The 11,553-nt window shown below is 56.8% G+C and overlaps 1 protein-coding gene across 1 annotated transcript; it reads right to left on the bottom strand.

The window, feature by feature from the left end:
- Nucleotides 1–6,605: 6,605 nt before the first annotated feature.
- On the bottom strand, nt 6,606–10,648 carry MRGPRG (MAS related GPR family member G). The gene is made up of 5 exons (XM_065937092.1): nt 9,788–10,648; nt 9,679–9,743; nt 7,829–7,973; nt 7,123–7,192; nt 6,606–6,775 (listed from the first exon to the last, which is right to left on the bottom strand). The coding sequence occupies exons 1-5, from the start codon at nt 10,646–10,648 to the stop codon at nt 6,606–6,608; spliced, it is 1,311 nt and encodes a 436-aa protein (XP_065793164.1).
- Nucleotides 10,649–11,553: the final 905 nt, after the last annotated feature.

Raw genomic sequence — 11,553 nt, 5'->3', positions numbered from 1 at the left:
CAGGCCCTGCCCAGACCATGACAGCGGGTAGCAGACAGCAGTAGCACTGTCTCCACCCCAGAGATGCTCACCCCTCCTGCCCATTTGCAGGTGTCGCCGTCACCAAGGGGCATGGGACCGTCAGCGGTGACCCTCCCCAGGGAGGGGTGCAGCCCCAGCAGGTCTGAGGGGCCGGGTTTGGCCCCTGGCTCCTGGGTTGGACCAGAGCAGAGCCGCCACGTCTGGGTCAGCAGCCGCGCTGACCATTAGAATTTGGCAGGTGCCCCAAGGCTTTCCTTGGGAACTAGTGAGAGTCTGATCTGTTCTTCAGACGTCACTCCCTCCCTGCTTCCCCCCCTCCCTCCTTCTCTTCTCTCGCAGCCCCTCCTCCCTCTCTGCTATTCACTGTTTATGGAGCAGGCCTGTGCCAAGTTAGGAGCAGAGCTCCTGGGCCCCACGCTCACCTGAGTGTGCAGACAAGAGAAGGCTGAGTGCAGAGAAGGCTGGTGTCAGGGTGCAATTCAGAGACTGCCGAGGTCACATCTGGGGAACCTGGGACCTGTCTGAGGAAGGAGCCTGAGTGTGTGCATGAGGCAAGGGAGGGAGCCAAGGGGCATGGAGGAGGGTGTAGGGCAGTCTGTGAGCTGAGATGAGGAGCATGGAGGAGGTGTGGGGTGGCTCTCTTCCTCCTGCCTTCCTTCGTCTTTGGCAGGGAGTTGGGGATGTTTGGGGAGGAGGATGAGGATGGTGGTAATGGTGATGGTGGTGAGGGTAGTAATGATGGTGGTGATGGTGGTAATGATGGTGATGAGGATGGTGGTAATGGTGATGATGATGATGGTGATGATGGTGGTGATGATGATGGTGATGGTGATGATGAGGGTGATGATGGTGATGGTAGTGATGATGGTGGTGATGATGATGGTGATGATGATGAGGTTGATGCTGATGATGATATTTCAAAATAATAGAAACAAGTGCTGTGCCAGGCTCCTGACAAGAGGAGGCACCTCTGACCCTGGAGGTCTACTGGTTCCCCCACTTCCTCCTAGCCTGGTGTCAGGGGCCATATATATAACCCTGAAAACCTGCTCTCTCCACTCCGTTTTCTGGCCAGCCCTGGTCCCAGCCTGGCGGTGGGAGCCATCTCCACTCTGCTGTTTCCCTCTCTACTTAGACACGTCAGTGTATATGCCCCTTCACCCCCAAAGTGTGACAGTAATGGTGGAACTTCAGGCCCCATGGAGAAGGCAGAGGCAATGTTTTTGAGCCTGGAGTGAACCCCGTCGTCCTCCAATTCCATCCGGAAAGGCTGCCCTGGGAGGGGTTGGCCGCCTCCCAGCGCACAGATGCTGAGAGGCCTCCCACTGATATGCTGACAAGGAGGAAGCCCCAGACTGGCCTTGCTCAGGGCTCCTCAAGGCACAGGCGTCGGGACCTCTCCGTCTCTCTGCTCCCTGCTCCCTGTCTCTCTGGCGAGGCTGGGCCTGACTCCCCGCTGGAAGCCGCAGAATGTCCTTCATCAGCGTCTCTGCAGCCGCCTCCCCTCCACCTGCAGCCCGTCTCTCCAGGCCACTTGGCCGGTGCAGGCCACCTGCCGCCGGCTTGCTGGAGGGCCTGTGTGCCTGGGCAGGGCGGGCGGGTAGACCGTCTTTCACCGGCCTGGGCCTGCAGGGCTGAGACACCAGCGTCCTCATCACGGCTCCCAGGGCCTGGGCCAGCATTGCACACGTGCCCACTCAACTGTCCGAGGGGCCCGGCTCTGCTGTGGCCCAGCGGGGGGACCGGCGGAGCCCCCACTTTGTCTGGGCCTCTGTCTCTCCATCAGCAAGATGAAGGGGTCTCATCCGTGGCGCTGGGGGAGGGGGCGGGTGGTGGGACTCACCCTTGCAGAGACTTCAGTGCCTCGCATGTTTCTTTGCACATTATACGTAAAGGAATGTTCATCCCACTTACAAAGAGACTAACTCTCTCCTTTTTTTTTCTCATGGCAAGGGGGTCCCTTGGGTCTGTTTTCCCCCACTTTTCACCAAAAAAGGGAGCAAAGAAGACCTGCTCACTTTCCTCTTCAGCCTAGGAAACAACAGTGGGATGCAGTAGAGTGGCCCGGGCTCAGGGTGATAGTGGAGAAGGGGTCCTCGGGGGGGGGGGGGGGGGGCAGTGAGGAGCCCCCACAAGGAGGCTGGCCCCCTCTTCCCTTGTGTGCAGAGGGCAAAGCAGGTGAGGTTTGCCAGCCTCTGACATTCAGGAGAGTCCTAAAATATGAATTTTGAAGGGAAATTTCCCAACTGTAAGTCCTGTTAACTAATTAAGATTTAACCACTGTGAACGCCCACTGTGATCTGACCACAGGCTGGCAGACCCCCAGTGGCTGCCCTCTGGCCCAGCGTGACCGCCGGGGCCTGCCCCGAGTGGTTTCTGATGAGCTCTCAGGGCTAGCAGGGTCCCTGATGCCCATTAGGGATGCCAGGCTGTCTCCAGGCCGTGAAGCACCTTTGTCTGGAGCTCCACACAGAGTGTGGTCTCTCCTCAAAGTCCCTGCTTTGACGCCTGCGGCTGCTGGAGGGCGACCAGATGCAGACACGTGGGCCCCCGGAAGCTCTGGCTGGCAGAGATTAGCCAGCAAGTGGGATGCTAGGGCCCCGCCCGAGGGCAGAGAAGCTGAGCAGGCCGAGGGCCTCCCTGGACCGCAGCTCAGCTGTCAGGCAGGTCCAGGAAGTATGCATTCACTCTGCAAACGCTCAGCTCCTGCAGGCTGGGAGGGGGCCCAGAGCCGAGCGCTGCAGATGCCTTCTCCCTGCCTGGAGGGGCCCTGCCGGCCCCGGGAGGCCCCTTCTCTGGGAGAGGAGTGTGCTCACCTACAGTCATCCCAGGGGAGGAAGAAACAGACTTGAGAGCTTTGTTTAGTCTATTCTAAGACCTGCTGACTCAGCTGTAAGTCACAGGCCTGGGTCCTGCTTTTCATTCTTCTGAAAACTGGAAGCTTTTCAGGCTGAAAAGAAGTGATTCAGATTTGAAAGTAGCTAGAAATGATACGTGTGCAGGTAATCATAAAAGGATATTTTCTTCTTAATTTCTACAAAGCAAGAGTAGTAAAAATATATGTTGGGGTTTATAACATTTGTAGAAATTAAATGTATAAAAATAACCCAAAGAACTGGAGGAGAAAAAGGGCCTCATCTGTTGGAGGGTCCTTATGTTGTATGTCAAGTGGTTTACTATTCACTGTGATAAGTTAAAAGGGCATAGTGTCATCTCTGGAGAAACCTGCCAGAATATAAAACAAAGAGCTATAGCTAAAAAGCCAATAGAGAAGATAAAATGGAGGACTAAAAATTATTTGATTAATCAAAAAGAAGGCAAGGAATGAAGCTCAATAGGACAATGAATATAAGTGAGAAATAGATAACAAATGCTAAGATGGTAGACTTACACACAATCGCATCAATAATTATAGTATATGTAAGTGAACTAAATGCTCTGAATAAAAAGCAGAGATTTTCACACTGGATTAAAAAATACTACCCAATAATGTGCTGTCTACAAGAGACACAGATGCAGAAAGACTGAAAGAAAAGAATGAAAAGATATGCCATCCAGACAATAAGGACAAGCTAGCCAGGGCAGCTAGCGATTTATTTCAGATAAAGCAGACCTCAAGGTGGGCTTCCCAGGTGGTGCTAAGGTGAAGAACCTGCCTGCCTATTTAGGAGACGTAGGAGATGTGGGTTCGATCCCTGGGTTGGGAAGATCCCCTGGAGGAAGGCAGGGTAACCCACTCCAGTATTCTTGCCTGGAGAACCCCATGGACAGAGGAGCCTGGGGGGTTGCAATCCCCCATGGGGTCGCATAGGGTCAGACACGACTGAAGTGACTTAGACTGATCACATGCCATGTGTGGGAAGATGCTGTGTTCGGTCTATGGGTGGCGCTAGTGATAAAGAACCTGCCTGCCAATACCGGACACTTAAGAGACACAGGTTCAAGCCCTGGGTCAGGAAGATCCCCTGGAGAAGGAAATGGCAACCCACTCCAGTGTTCTTGTCTGGAGAATCCCATGGACAGAGGAGCCTGGCGGGCTACGGTTGATAGGATTGCAAAGAGTCAGACACGATTAAGGATATTACTGGAGATAAAGAGGAACATTTCATAATTGAATTAGTAATCTATTGCTTTGCAACAACTTTAAACTTTAGCAGCTTAAAACGATAAGCTTCGATTCTCTCACAGCTCTGTAAGTCAAGAATTGGGGCGTGACCTATCTAGGACCGTTCTGGCTTAGGGGCTGGTAATGCCCAGGCATCTGTGTCACCTGAAGTCTTGACTGGGGTTGGAGGGTCCACCTCCAAGGTGGCTCATTCACATTTATGCTCAATTCAAGTGATGAAAGGGAAAAATTCCCTGAAAAACAAGACTTCCTAAAACTGATGCAAGAAGGAAAAGAAAATCCTGGGAGCCCTGTATTTGTTAAAGAAACTGAAATTGCATTTTGTACCCCTTTCACAAAAGATGGTTTCTCTGGTGAAATAGTACGGGTCTTACCCAAATTCTTACAGAGTAAAAGGGGATAACTGATACTCCAAACCGACAAGGGCATTATGAGAAAAAAAGTCCAGAGGCCAGCATCTCCCACAAGTGTAAGTGAAAATGCCCTCATCAAATGTTTAGCAAATCAAACTCATCAATATGTAAAATGGATAATATATTCTGGCCAAGTGGGGTTTATCTAGGGACTACGAGGTCAGCATTGGAAAAGGAATCAGTGTAGTTCACCAGAGTAACAGACTATGGGAGAAAAACCACGTGTGCCTACGTGTTTAGTCGCCCAGTTGTGTCTGACCCTTTGCAAGCCTGTGAACTGCAGCCAGCCTGGCTCCTCTGTCTGTGGGATCTTTGAGGCAAGAATACTGGAGCGGGTTGCCAATGCCTCCTCCAGGGGATCTTCCCAGCCCAGGGATCGAACCTGCATCTCCTGTGTCTCCTGCATTGCAGGCAGATTCTTTGCCCACTGAGCCATCGGGGAAGCCCCAAAAGAGAAAAACCATAAGGTTATCTCAATACGCGAAGAAAGAGATGCAGTAAGGTTCAATACCCACTCATGATTAAAAAAAAACAAGAACAAAAAACTCAACTTTTGGAAAATTAGGAGTAGATGGAAACTATATCAATATGACAAAGGGTGTATACAAAATACCTGTATTTAACATCATGTTTAGTGGTGAGATAGTGAACTCTTTCCCTGTAAGATTGGGAATAAGGCAGGGATGCCATTTTTACCATTTCCATCCAACACTGAAGGGAGGCCTTAGCCAGTGCAATAAAAGAAGAAAAGGAAATAAAAGGAAAATGATCTCTATTTGCAAATGACATGATTGTGAACATAGGGAACCCTAAGCAGACTTCAGAAAGACGACTAGAGGGGGTTCCCTGGTGGTCCCGGGCTACAAGTCCACACTCCCAGTGCAGGGTGCCTGGGTTTCATTCCTGGTCAGGGAATCAGACCCCACAGGCAGCAGCTGAGGGTTTAAATGCAAAGATGCAGGATGAAGGTCCTGAGAGCTACAACTAAGAACGGACACAGCCAAATGAATAAACAAATAAACAAAAACTTTAAAAGACTTAGAACTAATTTAGAAAGTTGGCAGGAGAGTTGTTCAATCATATAAAAAGTCAAGATGAAACAATTGGAAAATGAGATTAAAAGATAATTCTGCATAGCATCAAAGCCTCAAATACCTAGGGATAAATTTCCCAAAACATGAGCAAGATACCTACGCCGAAAACTACAAAATTATGTGACAGCAGTCAAAGACTGAATTAAACGAGGGGAGGCGGAGTTTAAAACATGCTTTCCTGGTGGCCCAGCAGTAAAGAACTTGCCTGAAATGCAAGAGATGGAGGTTCAATCCCAGGGTCAGGAGGATCCCCTGGAGAAGGAAACAGCAACTCACTCCAGTATTCTTGCCTGGAGAAGCCCATGGACACAGGAGCCTGGGGCGGGGGGCTACAAGCCAAGGGGTCACAAAGAGTTGGACACGACTTGGCAACTTAACATGCTTATTAATTGAAAAACTCCGTAGTGCTAAGATGTCAGTTGCCCATGATTTTTTTTGGCTGCGGCTTGTGCAGCGGAAGCAAGGCCCCCGACCAGGGGTGGAAACTCTGACCTCCGCAGTGGAAGCACGGAGCCCTAACCACAGGACCACTAGGGAAGCCCCCCCATGAATTTTTATAGAATAACTGAAGAGATTCAATGCCATCCCAGTCACATTTTCAGTAGATGTTTGAAGAACTTGTCAAGCTTTTTCTAAGCCATATGGGGAAATGTAGATATTGAAGAAGTATAAAGTCGTAGGACTTAGAGACCTGATCGCAAGACTTATTTTTAATGCTGGTAATTAAGACAGCGGGATGCTGGTATAAGGAAAAACAGACCAACAGAGAACAGAGTCCGGAAATGAAGCCTCCACGTACAATCAACTGATTTACAGTAAAGGCGCCCGTGTAATTCAGGGGAGAAGGGAAGCCTTCTCAGCAAATGTTATCAGAATGGCTGGTTATCCACACGGAAAAAAAAAAGAAAACGGAAACCAGCTGAAACTTGACCTGTTTCACAGCATCCACGCTCACTCTGAGCGGAACCACAGGGAAGGCCAGCCCGGGGAGAAGGTCACGGGGATGCCCTCGCCCGCGGTCCCCGGGCCGGCCGCTGTCTCGTGGCTGGCGCACACCTGTCCCGTCCCAGGATCCAGCGCCTTCAGCTCCTCTGGGGGCCCCCTTCTGTTTCTCTCCTTCTCTGCTTGTGTTTGGGGGCCTTTCAGACTGCCCCCCACTGATGGCAGTCCCTTCCTGACACCAGCAGTCCTGGGATCAGCGCTGGCACCCCCCTCCTGGAAGCCGCCTCTGCTTTATGAGTGCGGGGGACATGTGACCCTCTTCCTTGCACCTATAACACTAGGGGGGCCAGACGGTTTGTCATCCACGCCGGGACACGCACGACTAGAAAGGGGTGGACACGCTGATGGTTCTCAAGGTCAAACTGGGACACACGGGGCCTCTCTAAGCCTCTTCACATGCCGTCTTGGGTTGCGTGGAGTGTCCATCACTTCTCCAGACGCTGAGCTCTTGCGGAAGCGGCCACACCTTGGTGTGACCCTCCCCCGGACTCCCGCCCAGCCCCCGGCCCTGAGCTGCCTCCGCTGGTGTTTGCTGGCTCAAAGGGGAGAGTGGGGTGGAGAGCTGGTGATGGGCTGGGGCGGCTCTGAGCACCTGGGTCCCTCGGGTCTCCCGTCTCCTGCTCAGGTGTCAGCTCAGTGGTCAGGCCTCAGCTGACCCAGAGGTTCCCAGAACCAACCTGGGCTGATTCCGCTGAGTGGCGCTCCATTTCAGCCATATCTTTCATTCACTGGATTCCACGTTTGCGCCATTACCCGCTCACCCATCCACCAGTCTGCCCACCCCACGCTCCTCCCCGCCGTCTGGTTCTCAACCCAGGGAGACAGCCCCCGCCCCGACCCCCCGGAGCTCACCTTCCAGTGAGACACGCGGACACTGAGAAGCTCAAACGCGAGCCCAGGAAATGCAGCGCGAGGTGGGTGGGAGGCTACTCCGGGCAGGGAGTCCCTCCGGGTGCTCAGCCGGGGCGGGTGGGCACCAGGGGAGCTGAGGGCAGGGCGCCCGCTGCCAGGAGGCTCTCAGAGTCACAGGACAGACAGACACAAGGACAGGCTCGGGCTGAGCGGGGTGCCAGCCGTCAGCGTGGTTTGTGTGCTAAGGTCAGGGAGGGCTGGGGACACGCAGAGCTCGGCCCAGAGACGGAGCTGGAGGTGGGAGAGGCGATGCGACTGACCCTGAAGGTCACGAAGGTCACGGTCCGCCCTCTGCCAGCCTGGCCTCCCGCTTCCTTCCTCGGACTGCAGGTCGGAGATGTACTCTGCTTCTCCTTCTGCAGACGAGGCTCCCCGCAGTCAGGCGACGTGCTGGAGGTCACCCGGCTGGAGAGACGCCAGAGGGACGGGAGCCCAGTCCTGCTTTTGCAGGTCCGTCTAGGTGGCCGTCACTCCTCCGGGACTGGGGCCACGCTGGCTCTATAGGGCCCAGGCTGGCGTCCATTCGCCCAGCAGCAGATTGCTGGACAGAGGTTCGGCCCTGCCCATCTGTCCGGACTAGGCTGCTCATCACACACCCCAGACACTGCCAGCTGCCTGGCGGCCCGTCTGTCTCTGCCGGCAGCATGCAGATGGACGGCCCCTCAGGGGGCCCCGAAGCTATTTCCTGGGGCTGGGAGAGGTGGGGGCTGATGCTGGCGCACCTCTGAGGCTGCCCCACCCTCATCGCATTTCTAGGAACTCTAGGAAGGAGGCCACACCCTCCTTGGGTCCGGTGTGAAGTGGTCCCAAGAATGGACGGCCCCTCCCCATCTTACCCCCAAAGCCAAGGCTGAGGTTGCGGACCCTCCTTCCTGAGCCTGCTAGGCTGTCAGAGCCCTGGCCTCCCTTGGCTGGAATCATCCAGTCCTCAGGGCACAGTCTGGGGAGACCAGGTGGGGGGACCTGGGGTGGCCACCCAGGAGGGGTGGCCACCCTGCAGAAGCGCCTCTGGGCCAGGGAAGGGTCCAGGTAAGTCTTCTTTCCTTTCCTTAGTGTTTTCCAAAGTCCCAAGGATGAGCAGCACATACCTTTTCTAGTGAAAAAAGGACAACTTTTTAAAAACAATTCTCCTGGTGTTGTAAAAGGCACTGTTGTAACAGGTTTCACGTAGCAGGCATAGAACGTCTTCATCTTTGGTAAAAACTGAAATTTCTGCGGGTCTCCATCAGAAAAATGAACGCAGCCAGAGGGTTCTATGCCTCACGTGCCTCCCTCTGAGTCCAAAAGTTTTGGTGATTTAGCTTTCCAAGATTTTCTGTAGGACTTGAAAGTCTTGACAAGGACCCTGAAGTATCGTTTTAAAATATCATCAGAAACACATGGAAGGATCTCTACTTTGGAAGCTGCAAGGAATGGCGTCAGCCGTCTTCCTCCTTCTCCCCTTCACCCTTCCGCATCACCATCCGTCCGTCCGTCCATCTGCTCATCTACCAGTCCACCCACCATCAGTCTCCCTCCCCTTCTTCACTAGGGAAGCCCTGGGGGTGGGGTGCTGGCAGGGGAAGTGGGGGTCCGCGGCAGGTGGGCAGGGATGGGCAGGGAGTGATGGGTTGAGCAGAGGAGTCCTGGAGGAGGGGAAGCTGAAGATGGGGGTGGGGGGCAAGGGCACCCTCCAGGCAGCAGGTGTCCGGGACCCCTGGGGGCTGGGAGGGTCCGGGGAGGGCCGAGGGGGCATCTGGCTCTGCAGTGACCCCCACTTTGCCCACACGCTTTGCGCGCACTTGGTGGGGAAGCTACGCCATCTGGTGGCCAGTGGGGGAACTGCAGGGCAGGTCCTGCGAGGGATCCCCTGGGGGTCTGGGCCTCAGTAAGGACAGCTGCTGACCCAGCCAGCGCCCAGGCTCCCATCCGCCCAGCCCCTCCCATGTAGGCCTTGGGGGGGCCACCTCCCCTTCACTCCTGCTCCAGCTGGTGGCAGGGTGGGAAGGAGGCGGGAGTTGGGGTGCCCGTCCTTGCCCCAGTCCTGGGGCTCCCCACTTCCTTGCTGTCTCTGGCCTGGTCCTCGTCCCCTGCAGGCCAGGAGGGGGGGAGTCAAGACCACGGCTCTCACCCGGCCCCCAGCCCTTGGGTCCCCAGAGTGGGTGAGCCGGGGAATGACGTGGAGTCCTGGAGGGTCTGGAAAGGGATGGGGGGTGGGGGGCGGCCAGAGCATTCCCTACACGTAGCCCATGAGCAGGGAGACCCCTCTGGTCCCCCAGCTGGACGCCCTCCCCCAGGGAGCGCCGAAGGACCGCCCGCAGAGTTTCCCGCCGGCCCGGCTGCCGGCCCACCGTGAAGTAGATGAGGGGCCTGGCGCTGCAGTGGACGCAGGCCAGGAGGGTGGCCAGCGGCAAGAAGGTGGACAGCAGGAAACTCGGGAGGTACGGGCGCAGGGTCCAGCAGAGGAGGTAGGGGAGGCCGCAGACGAGCAGCAGGAGCCCGGAGCCCAGCACGGCGCCGTAGAACCGCGGGCGCTGGCGCTGGGAGCAGCACACCACCCAGATGAAGAGGACCAGGCCGGCCGCCAAGGCCGCGCAGGCCAGGGCCAGCAGCCCGGCGACGCTGGTCGCGTGGTAGCGCAGGCAGGCCAGCGGGCGCGCGCTCTTGCGCAGCAGGCCGCAGGCGTCGGCGGTCAGCAGCACGGCCGGCGGGGCCAGGGCCCAGCTGAGGCCGCAGACGACGCCCGACGTGTGTCTGGGGCGGCAGCCCTGGTAGCAGGCGGGGAAGAGGTCGGAGAGGCAGCGCTCGGCACTGAAGGCCGCCAGCAGCCAGAGGCCCACGGAGAAGGCCACGAAGCTGACCGCGAAGTAGAGGCTGTGCTCGGAGCCCAGGGCCGCTTGCACGGCCGAGAAGGCCAGCTGGCAGCCCAGGAACAGGAAGTCCGCGGCGGCCAGGTGGAGCACGTAGATGGCGAAGGGGCCCTTCTTGATGTGGAAGCCGAGGTGCCAGAGCACCAGCGCGTTGCCCAGCAGCCCCCCGAGGCCCACGGCCAGGGTGAGGTAGAAAACCACGCTGCTGAAGGTCCCCCAGATCCCGAACATGCTGGCCGGCTGGGTGGCTGGCGGGCAGGACCCTGGAGGGGAGCGACAGACGTTGAGTCGGCAGCACGAGGAAAGGCAGGCGTATCCTGAGGCCGCCGGACGGCCCCTTCCAGGCCAGCGCCCAGCCCTGCAGGCCCCACGACCTCTTGGGAAAGGAGGATTCTGTAAGACACGCTGACCCGGGGAGACGAGGATGCTGACCAGGTGGGCGGTCCTGTCCCCGGATGGGATGGTTAGACTAAACGCACGAAGAGCGATTGAGAAGGCCGTGTACCAACATTGTTGCAGAGGTCAATGTCAGCTGGACAGGACTGCAGGCAAAGGGGGCGCGCGTGTGGACGCGATCAAGGACGTGGGGAGAGGCTGGACTATGCTCCTGCTGGCTGCCAGCCCCAGGGGGTCAGCCGGGCAGAGACCAGCGGTAGCCATGAGCACACTTAGTCCTGCGCTGGCCATGGAGGGTGGGCGGGGGTGGGGGGTGGGGAGCTGTACTCTGGGGGCGGTGGGAGGCTGGGAGGATGAGAGAAGGCAGAGAACACCCCCAGGCTCCCCGGCTCTCTGGACTGGGCAGGAGTTCAGCCGGCTCCTCCTGCTACAGGCGGCTTGGCCGCGTGCAGCTCCGAAGCCTCGGCAAGCTTGGGGACGCCGTGATGCCCCGGGTCCTCAGGAGAAACCCGCGCAAGTGTCTGCTGCCGGCCCCTTAGGGGCAGCGAGAGGGCGAGTCCTATTCCGGCCCCAGGGGAGAGACTCCGTCCCAGACAGGGCAGGCAGACCCCGCTGGCGGGGTCTCAGAGGTGCCCTTCCCTCTGCCCCCTCCGCAGAGTCCACGCCGGCCTTTGTTCTCAGCCTCGCAGAGGCTGTCAGGGCCCTAGGGTGAGGAGTTGGGGAGCCACGCGGGGAGAGAC

The sequence above is a fragment of the Muntiacus reevesi genome, chromosome 5 (genome assembly GCF_963930625.1).
Source record: "Muntiacus reevesi chromosome 5, mMunRee1.1, whole genome shotgun sequence".
Classification (NCBI taxonomy): domain Eukaryota; kingdom Metazoa; phylum Chordata; class Mammalia; order Artiodactyla; family Cervidae; genus Muntiacus; species Muntiacus reevesi.
This window is presented reverse-complemented; position numbering and strand designations above follow the sequence as displayed.

Coding starts and splice junctions, on each gene's coding strand:
- MRGPRG (XM_065937092.1), bottom strand. CDS start 10,648: ATGTTCGGGATCTGGGGGACCTTCAGCAGCGTGGTTTTCTACCTCACC. Junction 7,974..9,678: donor ACCCAAGGGCTGGGGGCCGG/GTGAGAGCCGTG, acceptor GCGTCTCTCCAG/CCGGGTGACCTCCAGCACGT. Junction 7,193..7,828: donor TGACCTTCGTGACCTTCAGG/GTCAGTCGCATC, acceptor CTCCCCTTTGAG/CCAGCAAACACCAGCGGAGG.